Source organism: Eublepharis macularius, chromosome 7 (genome assembly GCF_028583425.1).
Source record: "Eublepharis macularius isolate TG4126 chromosome 7, MPM_Emac_v1.0, whole genome shotgun sequence".
NCBI classification, from domain to species: domain Eukaryota; kingdom Metazoa; phylum Chordata; class Lepidosauria; order Squamata; family Eublepharidae; genus Eublepharis; species Eublepharis macularius.
The window spans coordinates 43,437,499-43,458,027 of record NC_072796.1 but is presented as its reverse complement, the minus strand read 5'-3'; the positions used below and the strand labels follow the sequence as shown (position 1 = coordinate 43,458,027).

Genomic DNA, 20,529 nt, shown 5'->3' with positions numbered 1-20,529 from the left:
ATACTTAAATCTGAAGACTGGAGCCATGAGTGGACAAGACAGATCTTCCTACATGCCTTAAAAATGCCCCAGGTTTGCAGAGAAATCTAAAAAAAAAATACCTGGGGGGTAGGGTTAATGATAAAAGGAGTGCTTGTAGCTTTAACTAGAAGCCCTCAGTGACTGTTGCTAGGCAACCATAACAGTAAAATTGCCAACCCCTAGGTGGTGGCTGGACATCTCCCAGAATTACAGCTGATCTCCAAGCAAGAGAGATCATTTCCCCCTGGAGACAATGGCTACTATGGAATTTGACCTGTATGGATTTATACCCTGCTGAGGTCCCTCCCCTTCCCAGCTCCACCCCCCAAATCTCCAGGAATTTCCCACTCTACATAACAATTTATTGAGTATTCCAGGCTTGATTTCTATCAATAAAAGGTGGGGTGGGGGGGAGTGGCAAGGCCCTTTCCAGGGCTGTTTTGACTTTTGAAAGGAAAGACTCATTGGGGCCAGGCCCAGAAGAAATCACAGGGTGATGTTATACCACATGACTTACCAAGACCCAACTGCTTGCTATTGTTCAACAGGAGCACCTCCCTGTAGGGATCCCAGGTTCCCCAGTGGGGGCAGAGGATACCCTGCTCTCACCCTCCCCGCTGCCAGTGGGGGAGGAAAGCAAAGAAAAAGGCCTCCCGGGTGCACTCCCATGGTGGCACAGTGACGTCATTCCCATGAGTGATGTCATCACGCCACCCTGAGAGCATTCCCAAACTTCGCAGCAGGAGGAACACCAAAAGAGCAACAAAAAGGTGAGTGCTTTGCCCCCCCCCCCTTCCACAAGGAGGGTAATGGGACCTGGCAAACCTTCCTCCCCTCCAAAACCTGAGTAATGGTTAGAATTTCAGAATAAAATCTAGGAGGCCCTGGTTCAAATCCCCCTGCTGCTGTGGAAACTCACAGGGTGACTTTGATCCAGTCACACACTCTCAGCCTAACCTACCTCTTAGTGTTGCTGTAAGGATAATATGGAGGCAAGGAGAACAATGCAAGCTGCTTTGGATCCCTTTTGTGGAGAAAGGCAGTATAAAAATGGAGTAAATAAAAATATACGTGAAGATGGGGGGCAGATAAAAGGCAAGTTGTTTAGTGAGGTTGCTGAAGAGGCTGCCAAGAGGAGGGAAAGAGGAAATAGTGTGGGGAATGGGATACAGGGGAAAATGAATCACCCTCCTTAAGTCCTTGTGAGGTCCCCAACATGCAACTGGGCCCAGCTTAGCCGGCACCACGCAACTGGGCCATAGAGGAGAGGCTGCCAGGGGGGAGGGGGAAAGGTGAAGATGGGGGGGGCAGACAAAGGCGCATGGGAAGCAGGAAAAGGGGAGAGACTGTGGGAAGCAGGAGTAAGTGAAAGAGGACATGGCAAGGGATGGGGAAATGAGATGTTCCTGCATGTCCTTGCGGGTCCCCTCTTGTATAATAGAACCTTGAAGGAACTAGAGGCTTGCTCATTTGATTCCTCGTCCCTTTCCATTTGTATACCACTAGCAAATTAGCCTTTTCCTGGTTTGGACAACCAGTTTGCTATTATAACTGGCCTACCAGGGCACCAGATGGGTAACAAACCAGATTTTGGAATTTTGCACAGCTAATATAGACTATAGCTTGCTGGTTGGGATGTGATGGCAAGCTGAGGCTTGCCAGAAATTTGGGAACGACTAATTAATGTGGTGCACAAGCAGAGGAAGGGAGGAGACAGCAGGGGGCACATCAGCAAGTCCCTCATTACCTAGTGCCAAGCCATTGTTTGGTGTAATGATCACATTTTGTAATTATCTTTTTTGTTTTAAATTTCAAGGGGAAAATGTCAGTATCCATCAGAATACAGATTTTGTGTTCTTTTCAATGTAACACAATCTTACAATGATTCAATAAATTGTTGAATCCAGTAGGCAACCAAGTTTGTCATAACAAATTTTCACACCATGTTTTCGTTACTTTTAGCTTCAGAATGTACTTGTGTATTAAAAGGCAGCTATTGTATTCGCTGCAAAGAATTAATTAAGGCTGTAGCTGATACTTTTGAAAGCTTTTCTTTTCTTTATGCTTCTCTCTTTCTAGTCCAGGCCTATTATTTCTAGAAAACCAATGGGAAAAATTTATTTTGAGAGGTGACAGGAATACTTAAAGATCTTTAAAAGGGTATTTTTAAAAAATAAATTTCACTTCTATTGGAGGTGTTTTTCAGCTGCTCTACAGCTGTGACACTACTTGGTTGCAGCATACTGAACATACTTGGATTAAACTGGGATTCTAGCATGTACCTAATGCAGTAAACTAGTTAGTACAAACCATGGTTCATGAGCTGGGCGGGGATTAAAAGCCTGGTTTATGGCTTTCCAACAAACTAGGGTTAGTGGGATCCAAATTCAAGTTTCATATCTATCATGTTTCAATCAGTAATTGTACTGTTGCTACTCATATGTTCCAGGTGTGGTTGACAGTGTTTTTCTGGAGAAGTAATTTACTTTTCCTGAGTTCACAGACTGAAATATTTTTGTCACTTGGAATGATGAAGGTTTTATATCTTCCCTTGGAATTGGCGGGGGGGGGGGAATATCTCTGGATTTCTCATAGAGAGAATCTCACAGGTGACCAAACCCAGTTCTTTCCCCTCTACTTTTCCAGGTGGTATCTCGCCAGCCTAGATTATGGAAATGATTCAACAAACTGCTTCCAGCAAATAACATTATAAATAGGTTATAACAGAGCCCCAATGTTAAAAAAGTTGCTTTCCTCAGCCTCCTAGAACTGGTTTATTCAACTGCTTCCTATGACTACTTTTTAGAAATGTCACCAATCTGGATTTTTGTTAGGAGGCTCAAGGGTGCAGATTGCTATAATCCAGTCTACATACACATATACCCCCCTTATTTATTTGTTTGTTTGTTTGTTTATTTATTTGCCTGCCTTACTTCAAGTTTGCCACTTCACTATAGAAGAGTTAAGCATATGCTTGATTCTCTCCTACTCTAGTACAAATTAATAGAGTACAAGATTCCATAGATCTATATTTCTGATGGAAATTAATGTTCAGAACTTTTCCGCTTCTCAAAGAATTCTGCACACTAGAAGGCTTGTATACTTTTTCTGACAGAAGTTGGTCCAGTCAAAGGTATCACCTGGCATACATTGTGTGGCATTGAAGGTTTGTTTTTTCATAGAAGGAAGACTGGAATCTTAATCAAGTTCTCTAGGCAGTTGAAAGCAATTGAAACAGCAGGAAATCTTTTTTGTACAGAAATTTTTCCATCATGTTTCTTCAGAAACCAAAGAAAAAATTATACATGTAGAACTCATAAATATAAACATTATGAATGCTTTCTGCTAACTTCAGTATTCATATGGAAAATCTGCTATATCCTTGTTACAGACATTATCAAAACATTATGGTGTTTCTTGGCTTTATTCAGATTACAGTTGACTGCATATTTGTGCTTCTAATAGTTCAAATGAGTGGTCTGTGTAGCATAGAACAAAGACTCTCACTGGGGCAAAACACAGGCTTAGGACTCTCTTCCTGCGTGCATGCATACACACTATATTTTCAGTATTTAACAGATCTTGTGCACATGGAATACCTAGATAAGTTTTTAAAATGCAGTATTTAATTGTCTTTAATAATTATGAATATTGATTCACTAGACTCTGCAAACTATTGCCTGAAGGACAAAGGTTGGAAGGATGCAGCCTTGTTTGCCCACTAACCATAAAAAATGTGAGCCCGTAAAGATCCAACTCCCTTGGGCTGGAGTCTGGGGCTGCCCCACTCTCCAGCATCCTTTCAAGCTCAGCCTTTGGAAATGCCTTCAGTTGATGGAAAGGAGGGGAGTTCAACCTGACCCACAACCCTGTTTCTCCTGCCATGCACCTCTTCCCTGGTCTGTGGGAGAGGTCTGGCCTGTCTTCCTTGGCTTACCTGGGGCCTGCTTTTTAAAGGACTGGCTAGGAGTGGGGCAGCCCCAGGCTCACCCAATACCCCCTGAGATGGAACAGAACTTCGTGGGTGGTGGGGAACAGGTAGGATTGAGCTTTCAACATAGGCTCCCCTTGTGTTCTACCCTCTCTTAATGGCCTCCCCAGTTCAGCATGGGCTTGAGAAGGTTGGAGAAGCTGCCAGCCAAACCCACAAAGTTGGCTGCAGGGGTGGCTTAGCAACAGATTCCCACTTCCCCACTTAGTTGAGTGGCAGGTGTGGCTGGCTCTGGGAGCAACCTGGCCGTGCCCCTTCACTTTGCAGCTTGCATGGCCCTCCCTCTGCTCCTCTCAGTCAGGGCTTGGATTATAGGGCTGCTGGGACTCCCCTGTTTCAGCCATCGGAGGAGTCAACACCACCTGACCAGATAGCCCCTGGTGACAGTAAATGCAGAGACAGGTCTTAAGCCTAGACAGAGCCAAAATATTGAGAGCCCTCAGCCTTGTAGGGCTGTGGGGCAGTTTGCCCTCTTTGCCCTCCCCCATACCCCTGCCCACTCTTAACGTGGCAGTACACAAGGTAGCAGAACCATATTGCCTGAGTTCTCTCCATATTATATGGTGCTGGTAAATGCTCCAAGAAACCATCTCAAATCTCTCTTCCTTCTCTGTCTCAAGAATCTGGTTGACAACTATGAGAAACAGAATGGACCTTTGGACTAATCTAGGGCTTCTTTTCTATTCTAACAAGGCAAATTCACTGCCCAAGCAGCTGCTTAGGATGGCAGATTAGCAGAGGAGTTTCTGTGGGAGGAGGCAAAAGGCGTGCTTTGTACCTGTTCCAGACTGTTTAATGCAAACCACAGAGTTGGTCTGCTGCCCACCTTGGAGCAGCAGAGATGAAGGCATACAGTCTCCTCCACTCCTGCTGCTGCCACATGGCTCAAACATGCTGCAGGGACCCTTTGCAGTTCCTTCGAACTTGTAGAAATGGTACGGAAAGAGTTACCCCTCCTACTCCTGCCACTGCTACCCAGCTCCAAGTGCCTTTCAAGACTGTGCTCTTGTTGTTAAATCATTGGATCATTTGTTCGTGCCAATATGTCTGCAGGGTCAGGTGTGAGGATTTTCACATCAGCACATCACAACTTGTGAGCCAGTCTTGAATGTTGCATCTCTGCAGATACATACGGTGACTTCACTGAGCTAGTCATAGTTAGCAGTCACTAAATGCACGATAGGGGTAGAACATAAAGCCATTGTATGATGCCAACAGAACTAACACAACAGCAATGACATGCTATGTTAAAGGCTTCTCTAAAGCCAACCTTTTCCCAACCATCTTTCTTGCACAACATTCTAAAATTGCACCAATTAATTCAGTCTATGAGGTTTCCTTTGCACGGATTGGAGAGCTCCCCTCCTTTTGGTGGAAAGTGCATGCAGCTACGTCTGTCTGGGCAGCTCTAGAATAAACAATTGCAGCTTAAAATGGTAATGCTGTGTTGATTCCTCCTCCCACCAACCAAACTTGCAATGATAGAAATAATGATCTGATGTCATCACATTGTGTTTACCCCAGCCCCGTTGCTGCTGGAGAGAAGCAACAAAATTATGATGTCAAGCCTTTACATTGCTAGACAGCGAGAGGAACCCAAGATACAGCTGCTGTCCAAAACGGAAATCCTATCACATCTAATTCTGCACTAGGTGTTTCCTTATTTATCCCTGTTGTGTTAAAAGCACTGCATCTTATAATCTGTTTTTGTTGAAACCATGGTTACAGCTAGTGATCGTGAGAAAAGTAGCACTTTGCATTACTGCTGAGTCAAATCAGTGTAGAGACCCTGGTTCTCAGAGTGTTAACCAAGAGATTGGATTTAAAGTTAATAGGAATGTCTGCATACCTGCTGACACTCTGTCCTGTCCTGCTTCCTTCCAACAAGGCAAATTTGTTTTAAATCCTTTTATAAATTCTCTTTTTAGTTCATTATGGAATACATTTTTAATCAGACAGTAGGTTTATTTTTAGTAATAGTTCTTTTTACCTGTTAGTATGAACATGTCATTGGAGAAAAATATCATGCTAATTATTTATCAGTTGGGGGATGACATTAACAGCGATGGAAAAGGCATCACATCTCAGATTAAGGTGGGGGAATGTGTGTGTTTTCTGTATCTCCACACAACAGTCCAGCACTGTTGTTTTGTAAGTTTAATAATAAAATATGACATATCTCTCGATTCTACTAAATTTGGAAGGTGGTTGTTACTTAATGCTGCATTAATTAGATGTGATGTGGTTAATTTTGTAAAGCTGTAAGATTATTGCCGACATCACAAATCTCTGTAAATGGGCAAGAGCCTAACAATACCTTAACTCTCTTTAGCCAAAAATGCCTGGGTGCTTTTTAGTGGTGGCACGCCAAAGCTACTCTAGGTTTTTTTGAGAGGGTCCATAAATATTCTTCTGCCAGAAACCTGATTGTGTGTGTGTGTGTGTGTGTGGTGAGAGAGAGAGAGAGAATATTTATGCCCCACCTTTCCTCTTGGCTCAGGGCTTTTGACTCTTTAGTTCTTGTTTTGTTGTTATTGTAATTTTTAACTGTATTTTGTAGCATTTATCTGTCTCTTATGACTTAAGCTGTTTGCAGGCCCAAAAAGGGTAATGCCTTTTAAGATGAATAGCAAGTGGACTGTGTGCTTTCCAGAGGTCTACGGACAGCAAGGCTTCATAAAGATTCTAATGCAGAGTGTCACAACCCCTGATCCAGGCCCTTCTCTTGTTATGGTATTTTGTACCTCTCTTTACCACTAACAAGCCCCTCAGGCTGGAGGGTTGCACACCACCTCATCACCTACACCCTCCATGTATTTATTTAATACCAGGGTCATGGTCCTCTTTCAATGTGTGAGGTGAAGTGGATTTGTTTCACTGAGTGTGTCTACTTTGACACAGACACAGAATTCTTTAATCCTGTGCCAAAGAACATATCACATAAAAATCCAGACCCTTTTTTCTTGGGTCCTTTTAAGAGTGTAATGGGGAAGTCAGGGTTCTGGATAACATGGGAGTCTTATAGAACAAAACAAGCAAACTTATGTAGATAGTCAGATAACTTGTAATTCCTTTCAACATAGTCCTAGAGCTGGGAAGTGCATATCTTAAGAGTTACAATGTTTATTCTTTTGGCAGCTTTTTAAACATAACAACAGTAACTAGACAGCTTGACACTTTTTACTGTTTTTATCTGGGAACAGCACTCAAACCCTATCTGTAAAAATCACTCATTACAGTCCCTATAGGACTCCCTGCCTAGCCCCAAATACTTTCTATTCCTTCTTCCTCCAAAACCCAGTTGTCCTGTTTTGTCAATTGGCTGTCAACAGTTAACCATCAAGGTTTTTTTCCTTCTTCACTTCAGAGTTCCATTTGCCTTTTGAATCTGATTGGTCTGCTCTGACCAGGAAAAACAGAAGGCAAAACCTTCTCCTGCCTATCACAGTGGTATACCTCATCACATATAGCAACACTGGTGAAAGTTTCCAGAAGGGTTTGCGAAGTATTTCAAACTCCACTCTGAGAGAATATCCAGAATTTGGCTCCTCTAGTCTGAGAATTCATACAAATATACTGGTACTATAGCTGTAGGAACCAGGCACCCTGTATACTATGGCAGATTGCCAGAGGAAAGAACTGCTGGTCTGCTCTCCACTATGCTACAGCAACACCACAATAAATGGCCAGAGCTGGTATTGCAATTACCAACTCAGCAGGAAGGAAATCACATACAGGCCCAATACAGACCCTTGTCCATAAAAAGTTGCTGGCCTGAGGGGAAAAACATTAGAAAGATTTGTGTAAAAGGTTTCCTGAGATGAAAAAAACAGAAATGGGAGGCGGGAAGAAGAAAATCTCATAAAACATTGTCTTGATTAAAATGATTTCATGAGCAATGTAATAATGTTTCATAACCTATTCACTCTTAGATCCATGACTAATAGGTAATGTTAGGGAATGACAGGATTGCCTCTGTGCTTGATTGGATTATTAATCAAGCAACATTTAGGTTATAATTCTAGAAAAGGACTTTAATTCCACCAGTTTCACAATGCTCGCAATCTTTGGATCCATCCCCCAATGTTGACTACAGTGATAATAGCTTCTATATTCAACTTCCCTTTCTTATTTCTGCAACTTAGAGAAACATCGCTATGATAGCATTCAGCAGCTTTACCTCTATGTCATCTCTACCAGGAAATAGATTTCTGATTATTGTTTGAATAAAATTAATGCATTTGTACTCTTCAGGGTCATAGGTATATCAAACAATGCAATCTGATGTGCTAAGTAATTCATTGTATGTTTTGTGTTCCTAAAGTAGTGAAGTAAATTTACTATACTGAAGTAATATATTACACAGATTTCAATTAAACCAGAGTATGGTCTTGAGGAAACAGTGACCCAGTAATGCTGCTGATACTGAGCAGGTCAGCCTGGCTCAGGGCAGTGCATAAAGCTCATCGTCATAACCCTGCTAGGATAGGTTTGGTAGAGTGTGTGTGACTGGTTCAAGGTCATTCAATACACTTCATGGTACAGCAGAGATTTGTACTTGTGTTTCCTCCCCCTCCCAGAGCTTTAACCACTGTACCACACCAGCTGATTGGTTAGCGCTGCATCTTTCTTTTACAACTTTTTTTCAACTAGCTATAATTTTGTGAATTTGATAAGGAGATTGTGCTTGTTCCTAGCCTAGCTACACAATTTTACACTTTCCCCCTTGCTGTCGTTTTCCAGGACCGTTGTGGATAGTCTGTCCCTTCCTTTTTTTGTTAGCTGATGATTCCCCGATTTGTTGGTGCCCGCTTTTTTTAAAACACTGCTGATATAAAACCTTCTCGACCAAAGTTAGCAGATGGCTGCATTGTTGATCAGCCTATCTGAGAAGAGATGTGTCCGGCTAAACATCTCTTCTCTAGTGCATACAGATAATATTTCAGAAAAGTGACATTTTTGGCATAGTGTAATCACTTGCCTCTTTTAGAGTATAAGAGTTTAATGATATAATTTAGGCTGGGTCAGTTGTATTTAAAAGAGTTGGAGAGAGATTCTTCTTACTATTGTGTGCACACAAACACTGGGGTGTATCCAAGCATCTGCAGACTTTGCAGCATGGGATTCCCTGCTCTCTTTCCTGCCCCCCCTTCCAGCTGCAGCCTACTGAACTTTTGTTCCAGGGAGGGGTCCAAGGTTCAAAGATGGCCTCTGCTGGAAGGTCCACCTTGGCACCTTTGAAGCCAAACCCAGAAGCCCCTTACACTATTCTCCATAATTCCTCAGCTACTGAGGAAGATAAGTTATCCAGGGCACTGGAACCAAATCCCACTATCAGTTCAAACAGTCACCAGAATCAGTGCTCACACACCTAAACAGACCCAAACGAAGTTAGCAGCTTTGGTCTTTAACCCTTTAAAAAACCTGTAAGTAGTAGTACGAGTAGAACCAAGGATCGTTTTGCTTCACGAATTCTTTTACTTGTGAATCATTTTTGGAGCAGCAGCTCCCATGATGTCTTGAACATCTCAGGCACCAGCCAGCCCAACAGATTCTCCCCTATTCATTGGTTGATCTTTGCCCTTTCATGCACCCTTGTATTGTTCATCTAATATAGATCATAAGGCCTCTGGTGTGAGGTGCACCTGTCTGAACCATCAACATCTTTTTTATGTTTGCCACAATACTTCATGCACTTTGGCACTAAAACTGTTACATAGTAAGTGATGTCAGATGCATCTTTATGATACGGCTATGTTGGCATACACATGAATGCTGCTGTGGATTTAAATCACACTTTGGTTGACTGTGCAGTATTACACTTGTCTTTGCCTCCTTTCCATGAGGTGGATGTGAGCCAAAAGCAATAATTGTCAGCTTACAATTCATATAATAGTGTAGAGTAATCAGGAATGCTGTGTTGAATGTGGTAGTTTAAAAGTATAAAATGGAGAGGAAATGGCAATTGTTTGTCATCTCTGATCATTAAGTAATATTTTTCTAGCAGAGGGATACTTCTAGCTGGGAGAGCTCTGCAATTATTGTCCGAGTGGTTGAGTGGAGTAACACATAAATACACATTACAGTGTGTAGGTGTGCAGAATCCCTTTTGGAGGATGTGACAAAGAGCTTGCCAGTCTGCATACTTTATAGAAGCCAGTTCTTAGTCACTTTATAATTTATTTATTTTTAGTGCACAGTATGTACCATCCTGTTCCATACATATAGGCTTGTTTGTGCATTCCAAAGTGAGCGATGCTCACTTGACTATTCCATGGCCTTTGAATGGTTAATAGTATTACAGGGATGCAGCATTTATTGATAGACTTAGTTGTACTCTGTGAAGTTTAGCTGTTGATATCGGCTCTGTGATATTCATGAAACTCCAGTTCCTGGTTTATCATTCTCCACAAGGCCAAGTTGACGCTGCCAGAATTACACAAAATAAACATAGCCTCTTGGTTCAGCTGGTTTATTTGTTGAGCATAGCTTCTTTCCCCCCTCCCCAGCGGCATCAGAATCTGTCAATATCTTTGCACTGTTTTGTCTCACTGCTACCCCCCTTGTGCAGCACTTCACTGTATTTACGGTGTTTCATTACCTGAAAGCTGCAGGCTGTTGCAGAGTATGTTGTGACGCTAAGATCAATTAAAGCTTAATAAAAGGGGAAAGTTTGTGTGATTACAAACCGGATGGAGTTGTCAGAAGGTGCAGTTTGGGTAAATAATGTCCTACTCACTCAGTGTTGATGTTTTGTACCTGTTAACCTAGTGGAACCACGTGCCCAGTTCTTAGGCTTGATATGACAATTGTTAGAAATGTTACATCAGTATTGTGTAAAATAGGGACTTTCAATATCCATCTGTCCATCAGTCCATAACATTTTTATCCTACCCTTTCGCCAAGGACATTTTGTCCTTGTGACATTACTGTAATGTAGGTTAAGCTGCAGATCCAAGGTCACTCAGTCCAGTGAGTTTCATGACTTGTCATGGATATCGCTAGAAATACAGAGGAACTGTTGCTTGATTGGACAAAGATGCCTTCGCTCTCCTTTAATGATCTCTGTAATATAATGGATGGTGAGGTTTTCTGTTGATTGAGCTAATATTAAGAATGCTGAATAATCATGTTTTAATAAGAAAGGATTAGAACAAAAGCAAAGAGTCTATGTACTTATGTACTATAACTAGTAACAAATGTAGAACATTATTGAGGTGTACCTCTTGCCAGGGGTTAAAAGATTTGATATTGGAAAACTAAGTAGACTCTTAGGGCTTGTTAAGTGCACACCTATATCTGAATCAGGCCTGACCAGAGTTATCCAGAACAGGCTGAGTGGGGATTTGAACCCTGGTTTCCCTGGTCCTAGTCCAGCAATCTAACCATTACACCATACTGGTTTTCCAGGTCCAATTCAAATACATAGATGGCAATGGAAGTGGAAAATGTCTGCTCTAAAACTTGCCTGCTGACTTTGAGGCTAATACTACCAATCAGCCCAATTCCAAAGGTAGAAGGAATGCAGAATCAGATGTGAGGCTGGCTGAGCAGGGAATTGAACCACAGTTTCCTTAGTACTCATACTGCGCCCACATATTACGCTACTACATCATACCGGTTCTGAGAATGAATATAATGTCACCATGAGAGCAAAAATTAAGAGTACAGCTACAAGTGTTTTACATGAATAACAGTGCAATCCTAAGAACACTTTCCTGGGAGTAGGTCTCCTTGAATAGACTTCAATAGGGTTCTGAGTAGATCTGCTTAGGACAGGGTTGCCAGGTCCCATTATGCTCCCAGCGGGAGGCACGGGGACCCAGCACTTACTTTAGTCATCTGCATTTATCTTTCTCATTCAGTTACACCCTTCAACTAGCGTTACTTGAATTCATTCCTGATTTGCTAAAAATATATGCTTGAGGGCATTTTATGTTTTACATTCTTGTCCAGAAACAAGTGGATTATCACTAAGGTTTATTGTTTACTATCAAAATAAGCTATTCTTTCTCATGTGCAGCAGCTTGTTCAGTACGTAGGTTGCCAGCTACTACCATGATCATTATGATATTTGGGTGGCCACCCCTGCTGAGCTCTCCACCCCCCTGGTTGGGCTTAGCCAACCCAGGAGACAAGGAGACTGGCCTGGTTGAACACAAGCTGCTGCTGGGCAGAAGGAAACCTCGGTACCGGACTTAGCTACAACATTGCCATTGGGCTGGCTGACTGGGCAGGTAAATTGCACCACCACCCTGCCCAAGCAAGTTCTCTCACATTCAGGGGTGCATGTCAAGGAATAGGACATGGCGGAAGTGAGGTGGGAACTTTCCCAAGGCTGTTTTACTTTCCCCATCTGCCCTCGTCTGATGTCTGCCAAAGGAAGCTTTTCAAATATGTTCCTGAAGCAGCAGATTATTGCTGTGCATGAGCAACAAGGTCAAGAGGAGGCACTGTTTTTAAAAGTATGAAATTGGTTTGACCAAAGGCTTTGATGGAACAGGAAAAAAACCATGAGGTTGTACACATTTCTTTGTGATAACTACAAGATTGTCTGTGTGGATAAATATCTATATTTTAAATAGTAATGAGACTTTAAAATGGTCACAGTTATTCCAAGTTGTAGGAGGGGAACATGTATTCATTTATGAGAATTGTCCCATCAGTTGTACTGAAATGAATGAGCATGGGTTGTTGCACCATTGGTCATTCTCCTGGAGGTTCATTTGAGCTTTTCTGGGTACAGCTAAGAGCACTACCAAAACTACAAAAACAGTAGATCAGAAGTCATGGTGAAACACATAAATGGATCCATGAGAATCACAGGAATGAGAAACTCTACAGTACCACCTCCAAGTCCTCTTCTGTATATAGCCATTTATATTCCATCTTAGATGCTAAGCAGTTAAAGAATTGTCTTCCCACTGATACATTTGTAGAAGGCCTTGTATCCGGTGGTATAAGATTTCAAAACTGTAGGGAATGTTAAAAGATGAAAAAAATGAGATAATTGTACATTTCAGAAACAAGTGTGGCTATAAAATGTATTTTACTGCTCTCTTCCTTGTAAAAGTTAATTATGTATTATCAAACTAATGAGTCTGACTCCATCCCTTGTACAGGTAACTTGAGAAATATATATTTAACAACATGGGAAGAAAAAGTATGGGCTAACTGTAGATGGTTTTTTCTTGTATAACTAATATATGACTTCTAATTTTTGTTTCCTAGGACAAAAAGGATCAGCCATTGTTACCAGATAACTTACCGACACTTGGAGAGGACCCTGGATCAGAAGGAAGTAAATAGTATCCATCGAGCCATTGAAGAATCAGTTGTACGAGAATTAGGAGTAGAAGGACGATTTTGACCTTGTAGCTTTGAATTTGTGGATTTTCATTTTTATTCTGTTAAAAACAATATCACACTAAAGCCTCTTGACAATGGTGTAACTTTCTGGTAATAAAGATTAGTAATGTAGTATTTCCTATTGACATTAATAAATATCTTGTCAAGTAATCTTTGTACATTATTAATCAGTCCCTGTAGAAGTACTAAAGAGTAAACAAATTTGTATTATTTTTGTATTGATGGGATGCACTTATGGTAGAACCTCAAGCCATCTACATGCAAGCCTTCCATTAACTGTACTCTGTAATACCTTTAAATTAGGGCAGAAGTCATCTTTAAGAAGGAAATACGGATTTCCCAACTCCTTATTTCCCTTAAAGCACTAAAGCAGGATATAAGAGTTCACTTGTAGGGCAGAAACAGCAGGAAGAGGGCAAGTGCTGAAATCATCTCCCGTCCACCTGTCTGGGCTGCAATCTCCCCCCGCCCCCTTAGCCTGGCTTTGAAATGAGCTCAGATGTAGGAACTGGCTAGGGGAGGATTTGTAGTGGACAATGAGTTGGCAAAGAAGGTGGAAAACACTCTTCACTCTAGCCAGCTGATCTGCAACTTTAAATATATTCCTGTTATATCTGTAACCATGGATTTGGGACTATGTATTCATCAAGATAACTTCTAATTTGATCCTTAGTTATTCCCCGTCAGCATCCATTTCCACAAACTGATGAGTCAGAAGAAGAGAAAAAATTGCTGACTCAAGGAAAGTTTGGATTGAAACCAAACTGCAAGTCCTTTGCCCAAACTTGTGGGATTAGCATCATAAGTATCTTTACAGAAATCAAAACAGAACCAAAAAAAGACCTTTCTTCAGGTTTCATAGCAGCCTTCCTCAGAAGCAAAGTTAAAGCAATAAAATAAAATATTTTTGTAAATAGCAAGTTGATGTTTAAAAGGCATAATGCTGTTTAAGACTAAAGGTGATGATGGAGGAAGCCCCCTGCAGACTAAGTCATACTGGGATATGTTGCAAATTTACTATTTAATTTGTTTTATCTGATTTCTTTTATAGCTGTTAGAAGAAGAAACAGTTGTGCATTACCTGAGCCACAAATTGCTTTGCAATTGCTCCACTCCAAAGTCCGATGAGTTCTATCTAGACACGGGTACAAACCAAAAAAACCCTGAACCACCTGATTCGTGGTTCGTCACTGTTCCACAAACTACAAACCACAAACTTCCACGAACTTGTACCAGTTCACGAATCGGTTCATGGTTTGTAGTTCGTGGAATTCAAACACCTGGCACCGGCTTCTGAAGCCAGTGCAGGGTGTTTGAAACTAACAGTCCCCTTCTCCTTTCACCCTGAAGTGGCAGGAGAAGTCTGTCAGTTTCAAAACACCCCCGCAAGCTTCATCCCATCGAGTGAAGCTGGCATGGGGCATGTGAAACTGACAGCCCTGTACTCTTGTCTCCGAGTGGCAGGAGAATGGGAGCTGTCAGTTTGACAGACCCCCACACCGGCCTCAGCCCATGGGCTGAACCAGCATGGGATCTGTCAAACTGACAGCCCTGTTTTCCTGCCGCCCTGGGCAGAAAGAGAATGGGGGCTGTCAGTTTCACAGCCAGCACGGGGTGAGTTAAACTGACAGCACTTTGACAGCCAGCGTGCAGTGAGTTAAACTGACAGCTCTCGTTCTTTTCCCGTCCAGGGTGGCAGGAAAACGAGAGCTGTCAGTTTGACAGATCCAGCGCTGGCTTCAGCCCATGGGCTGAGGCCGGTGTGGGGTCTGTCAAACTGACAGCTCCTGTTCTCCTGCCACTCGGGGACAGGAGAACAGAGCTGTCAGTTTCACATGCCCCGTGCCAGCTTCACCCATTTTTTTGAGTCATAATTCGATTTGTGCCCACCTCTAGTTCTATCACAAACTAACATCCCCAGTACAGTGATGAAAATCTGAAAATGGCCATGCATGGAGTACCTGCAATCAAGACTTTATTTATCTCACTGAGTTATTTACTGGCTGAAAGACACAATTGTCTTGGATCCTTTTCCCCCCTTGTGATGTGTTCTCTCTCATATTTCTATACCTCCCTGTTGAATAGAGCATTGCCAAAATTGATTTTCTAAGGAAGTGAGCCACAACAAATATTGCATGCCACACACTCAAAGAATGAATGTCTTTATTTTTCTTAATAGTTTGAATACCCGTCTCCTTTTTCTTTTTATTATCACCACCAGTAGAATTGTTGATATTCCTCAGATCCAGAAACATATGGATCCCACAAAGAATTATGTCTAACAATCTCAGTACAATAATGCAGTGATGATCTATAAGTGTTTCTAGTTTGGTCTGCTTACCTTTAAATGTTCATTCTGATTTGGGTTTTCTAAAAAAACAAGGATGTTTGCAAATGAATTGTTTTTTTACAGTAGACTTTCACCAGAGAACCATGGGTGTTATTTTGAGTTGGCTTTTTAAAAGATTTTTTAAAAATATTGGTAAGCTGTATTCAATTAAAAATCCATCAAGGGGCATTTGCTTAATCACATAATCAGTTTTTTCCTGCAACAGCCATGCATCTAGAGGACTGGTGAGGTGGTATTTACGGAGCTATTGAGAGACACTGCTTGGGGAGGTTTCTCATTCTGAGGCCGTTTCCACATAGGCTATCTGCCCCAAGTTCACTGCTGCTTGGAAGCAGGTTTTTTCCCTTCTTCCCCACAGGATCATGGTGCATTCATGCACTTCCCGGGATTTCCACAGCTTTTCTCCGATCTTTTTCAAACCACCTTTCCAGCATTAAATAAATAAATATGGTGATTACTTCCCAACATTACGTTTCAGAGGGAAGATCAATCATCATTAATGAGATTTTTTTCAACAGCATCCCTGTGGCAAAGAAAATTGTGCTCTGTCCCCCAGCCGGGATACTGCCTTGAAAAGGCTCTGGAATAATGAACCATTTGTCTGGCTAGATCATGATTTCTTCTTAAACTTGCTAAAAGAAATGCAAGCGTATAATAATAGACATATTCTCTCTACCTATAGCAATAATAACCAATGCCTTCCTTTCTCTAGAGGTAGATTCAGCCATGATTTAAAGCTGTATCTTGTGTCTTTGATAAATGGTAAATAATTAGCTTGCACGGCTGGAATAGTTCATTCTTAATTATCACTATTATATATTATTAATAAAGGTGTTTACTTCTTGTTGCGCCAAGTCATTTGTCAGGGGGCAGCACAGAAAAACAGAATAATTCAGGATTACAATAAACAGGCCCATATCTGGCTGTGCTTTTGCCCTGCAAATGTAAGTGTTCTAATGGGGGCAAGAAAGCCACTGGTTTAGATGTCTGTATGGCTGGAACCACAACAGAGTGTCAACAGAATAGCTTTCCTTAGAATCCAGAGAGGTATAAGAAACCATCAAGAAATTGTGCCTGTCTTCTTAATGTTCTTTTGGCTTCCCTTGAAACATTTTTGAAGCTTTGTCCAATTGGGGGTGTGCAATTTGATATTCCCAAATAGAAAATATAACCGAATAATACCTTACTGGTCACTCAAAACACACACACACACACACACACCCTCATTTTCTGAGGCCTTCCTTGGGAGATACATACACTTTGTTTGTGTGTGTATGTGTTCCTTCTTGCCATTGCCAGGTGACTGGCTGTGTTTGTATCAAGTTGGTAGTTCTGCTGCTGTGTGGTTGATGTGTTGGTACATGGTTCTGTTATGTGGCATTAACCACATTGGCCCTGGGTTCTGCTTGGCTTCTGTGAGCAATGCTGGTTCTGTTGGGTTTTCCACAGTGTCCCTTGCTTCATTTTAGTTCTGCTGAGATTCTGTGGTTTGACATGGGTTCTGCTGGGATTCTCTGTTTGGCATTAGTTCTGTTGGGCTTTGTGGGTTCATCAGGACTGGCTTTTGGGCAGGGGTTGCCCATGTGTGTTTAGTTAAGGTTTCTTTGCCTTGGAAATCCTTGGAAACAATGGAGAGTGGCTGGAGGCACCTTGTTCAGGAGCTCATAGAATTGGACCCCTTGGTCCAATCTTCTTGAAACTTGGGGGGGGGGGGCTGTAATGGACAGGAAAGGGGTAGGTTCCCTGTGATTTTGGTGGAGTTTGCACAAAAAATGCCCTCCCAGTCCTCTGTATATTTCCTCACATAAGGAATAATGGAGCAAAATATATTCAAATTCCCAAATAAAACACAGATCCAAATACTATACCAATAATTCTGGATGCAAATATCCAGAATAATGAATATATATGGTATTACAGATACCCAGATCCAAATAATAACATTTTTTAAAATCTACACCCCTAGTCCCAATACTAACATAATACTACCTTGAATGAAAATAAGGATAGCAGATGTTTAGCTGAGAGAAGATGCTTAGCCTCCAAATATTAAGCTGGATGGAACTAAGCAATTCTCATCATCTACTATTATTGCAAAGAAAGGTTTACAGCTTTCCTGCTTAGAATGGGAGCAAAGTTCCTCCCTTCTTTGATCGTTAGTGCCTCCTTCACAACCTTCCTGTTCCCCTACTCCATATGACAGCACAAGAGTTCCCTACCTTGGTCCTGGTCTGACTGTATCGGCCATCCTGCTGTTATAGTAAATTCCTCCTTGTGATTAGTGCTTCTAGCTTGGCTAATTCGACTGTCACCTGAAAACAACATTTTTGCCAAGAGACCCTGTACAAAGGTAGTACTGTATAGAATCAGCTGTGTAATAGGTTTTTTTTGTCTAGTATTAGATTACTATCTCATCTTACATTGTTTAAAATGCTTTACAATCTCAGGGCTATTAAGTTATGCTTGAAATTGGGTCAGGGGACAGGCTTTCTGTAGCCTGCATGCTTATCTATTTCTTCCTCCTGGCATCTAGTCTTGCTCCCCCACTAAGAGCATGATTCTATGTACCCCATGGCACAGGACTTCATCCAATAGATCCATGGCCCTTATTGTGGTGCAGTTACCAGGGAAGTTTCCTTTGCACAGTGATGTGGCCCCATTGTTTTTGTTTAGCTTTAAAACTGTGTACATTGTGACTCATGCTAAGGAAAGTCCATACTGGTCCTGATGTTACTTTTACCTAGACAAAAGGTGAGTATGGGAAAAGTGTTGGAAAAATAGGCAAAGGTGTATATTTTGTAATGACTAAATTGTCTGATTAATGCACACAATTGGCAAATCTCCTTGAAGCAAGTCAGTTGAGGAGTATGAGACCATTTTGATATTACAAAGTATAAAACTCTTCAAACTACATGCATAAGGACTTCTTTCGAGGTGGTAAGTCAGTACTGTGAGAGGATTTGTCCCACAACATAACATGATCATATGTTTGGAGCTGGTGTGACATGAGGTTTTGGCCTGACCATCAATCCCCTGTTCAGATTTCTCAAGATTCATCTCCCTTCCTCTCTGCCTTCAATATGAGGAATAATAGAGGCCTACTTACTGGGTTGTTGTAAATATTACAAATGTAGTGCATGTGAAATGGTCTGAACACAAGAGATATTATATAAAAGCTAGGTATTAATGCTGTTCTGAAAAGTAATCCATGTAGTGAATTCATACTTTCAGAAGGTACTTCAAAAGCATTAATCCCGATGAGAAAAATCAGCTTGTTGGGACTTTTCCATCTCAGATATGGCCCTGTGAATCAGCACTTGAAGAAGTGTGTAGAGAAAATAACAATCAAGCTGGTTCTTCTTATACCCGTTGAGAGGAAACTCAGTTATAGAAAATCAAGGTCCTGTTTTCTTTGCGGTGTGCTTAAAAATGTTCAACCCTGTAGTGTTTCTTTGACTAAGGGAGAATCACCCCTTCTTCCAAAAGAAATTAAATACTTCATGACGTTTCCTGCTGCCTGGGGCCCAAAGCTCCTGTGAACCTTTCCTTTTCAAAGACCAAGCAATTTTACCTGAAAAATCTTCTTTTTTGTCTGCGGTGCTTTCCCTTTCAAGCTTAAAAGTCTTTGTGGTATCTGTTTTTAGAGTACTTTGGAACACCTGCTGACGGTGGCAAGAAATGGGTTTCCCCCCCTTTCCTGAGAATAAAGGAGATTTTTTTTCTATAAAAGATATTCTTATGTCTAGAAATTCCTAAGTGCTATACTTTTTAAAAGAAAAGGAAATCTGTTTTAAAACAGAATATTATTAACAGGACCTAACAATTCTGCTATAACCAGCATACATCCTATACCAATATATCAGAAGTAGAGTTTTGCAACTTACATAGTGCATGAAAGCATGCTGGGACATGTTGTACGTGGGGCTTCTTCAAGCCCTTTAAGAGCAACTGGGGTTTTTCTTTCCATCTTTTTCTTTACTATCCAGCCAAGAAAGACTTGTGAAACTCAAAATTACAATGTGACTTTTATTTGGTCAAGATAAAGGTATTACACTATTTTTGCTGCATGGATTTCCTTCTTTTTTAATGACATGCTTGTCTGTATCTTCTACATATGTGTTCTTATTTAAAGTATTGTGTGCACTTTTAATTTTTTTTATTTATGTTATTTATAATCGACCTTTCTCATTGATACTCAAGACAGATTACAAATGCCTGCAACATCCAATAAACAATGCAACACAGTCTGGAACTGCAGAATGGGGGCGGGGGGAGAGAGACTCTGAGCTAAAATAATGCTGAAACAAAACATTAGGGATTTAACATGACATGTCGAATGATACAGAAATTACCTAGTAGGAGTATACTTACAGCAACAGACAATACACAGTAGTATGGTCTACAGCCCCAAACCCTTTACCAAAGCATCTCTCTGAACCATTTTCTTACAGTGCAGCCCTCCTACACATGTAAAAAACCTTTCCTGGTCCTGAATAATTCATTTTTGCATAGTTTGTGGAAAGCCAGGGAAGTGGGAGTCCTCTTAATCTCATCAGGCAGGCCATTCCATAAGGTGGGGGCCCACAACAACAATGGGATTTTGCCCATTTGCAGGGTCTGACGCAGAAGGCCCTGTTCAGATGAGCGAAGTTGCTGTGGCAGAGCATAGGGAGAGTTGTGATCCTGTAGATATGAGGGACCAAGGCCTTGAAGGACTTTGCATGTGAAAGCCAATACCTTGACTTGAGCCCAGTAACTGATGGGTATCCAATGGAGTGACTGCAGAATAGGAGTAATA

The 20,529-nt window shown here is 41.4% G+C and overlaps 1 protein-coding gene across 8 annotated transcripts in view; it reads left to right on the top strand.

Annotated features, from left to right (window-relative positions):
• FARS2 (phenylalanyl-tRNA synthetase 2, mitochondrial) overlaps window positions 1-13,583 on the top strand; it is a 346,061-nt gene extending 332,478 nt beyond the window's left edge. For 3 of the 8 annotated variants that reach the window (XM_054985534.1, XM_054985533.1, XM_054985529.1), the window contains one exon: window positions 13,244-13,582. In XM_054985534.1, coding sequence (XP_054841509.1) covers window positions 13,244-13,382 — 139 coding nt within the window. In that variant the 3' untranslated portion in view covers window positions 13,383-13,582. Of the gene's footprint in view, window positions 1-13,243 lie in introns of all 8 variants that reach the window. The other 5 variants (XM_054985532.1, XM_054985530.1, XM_054985531.1 and 2 more) reach the window with 3 other exon arrangements.
• The last annotated feature ends 6,946 nt before the right edge of the window (window positions 13,584-20,529 follow it).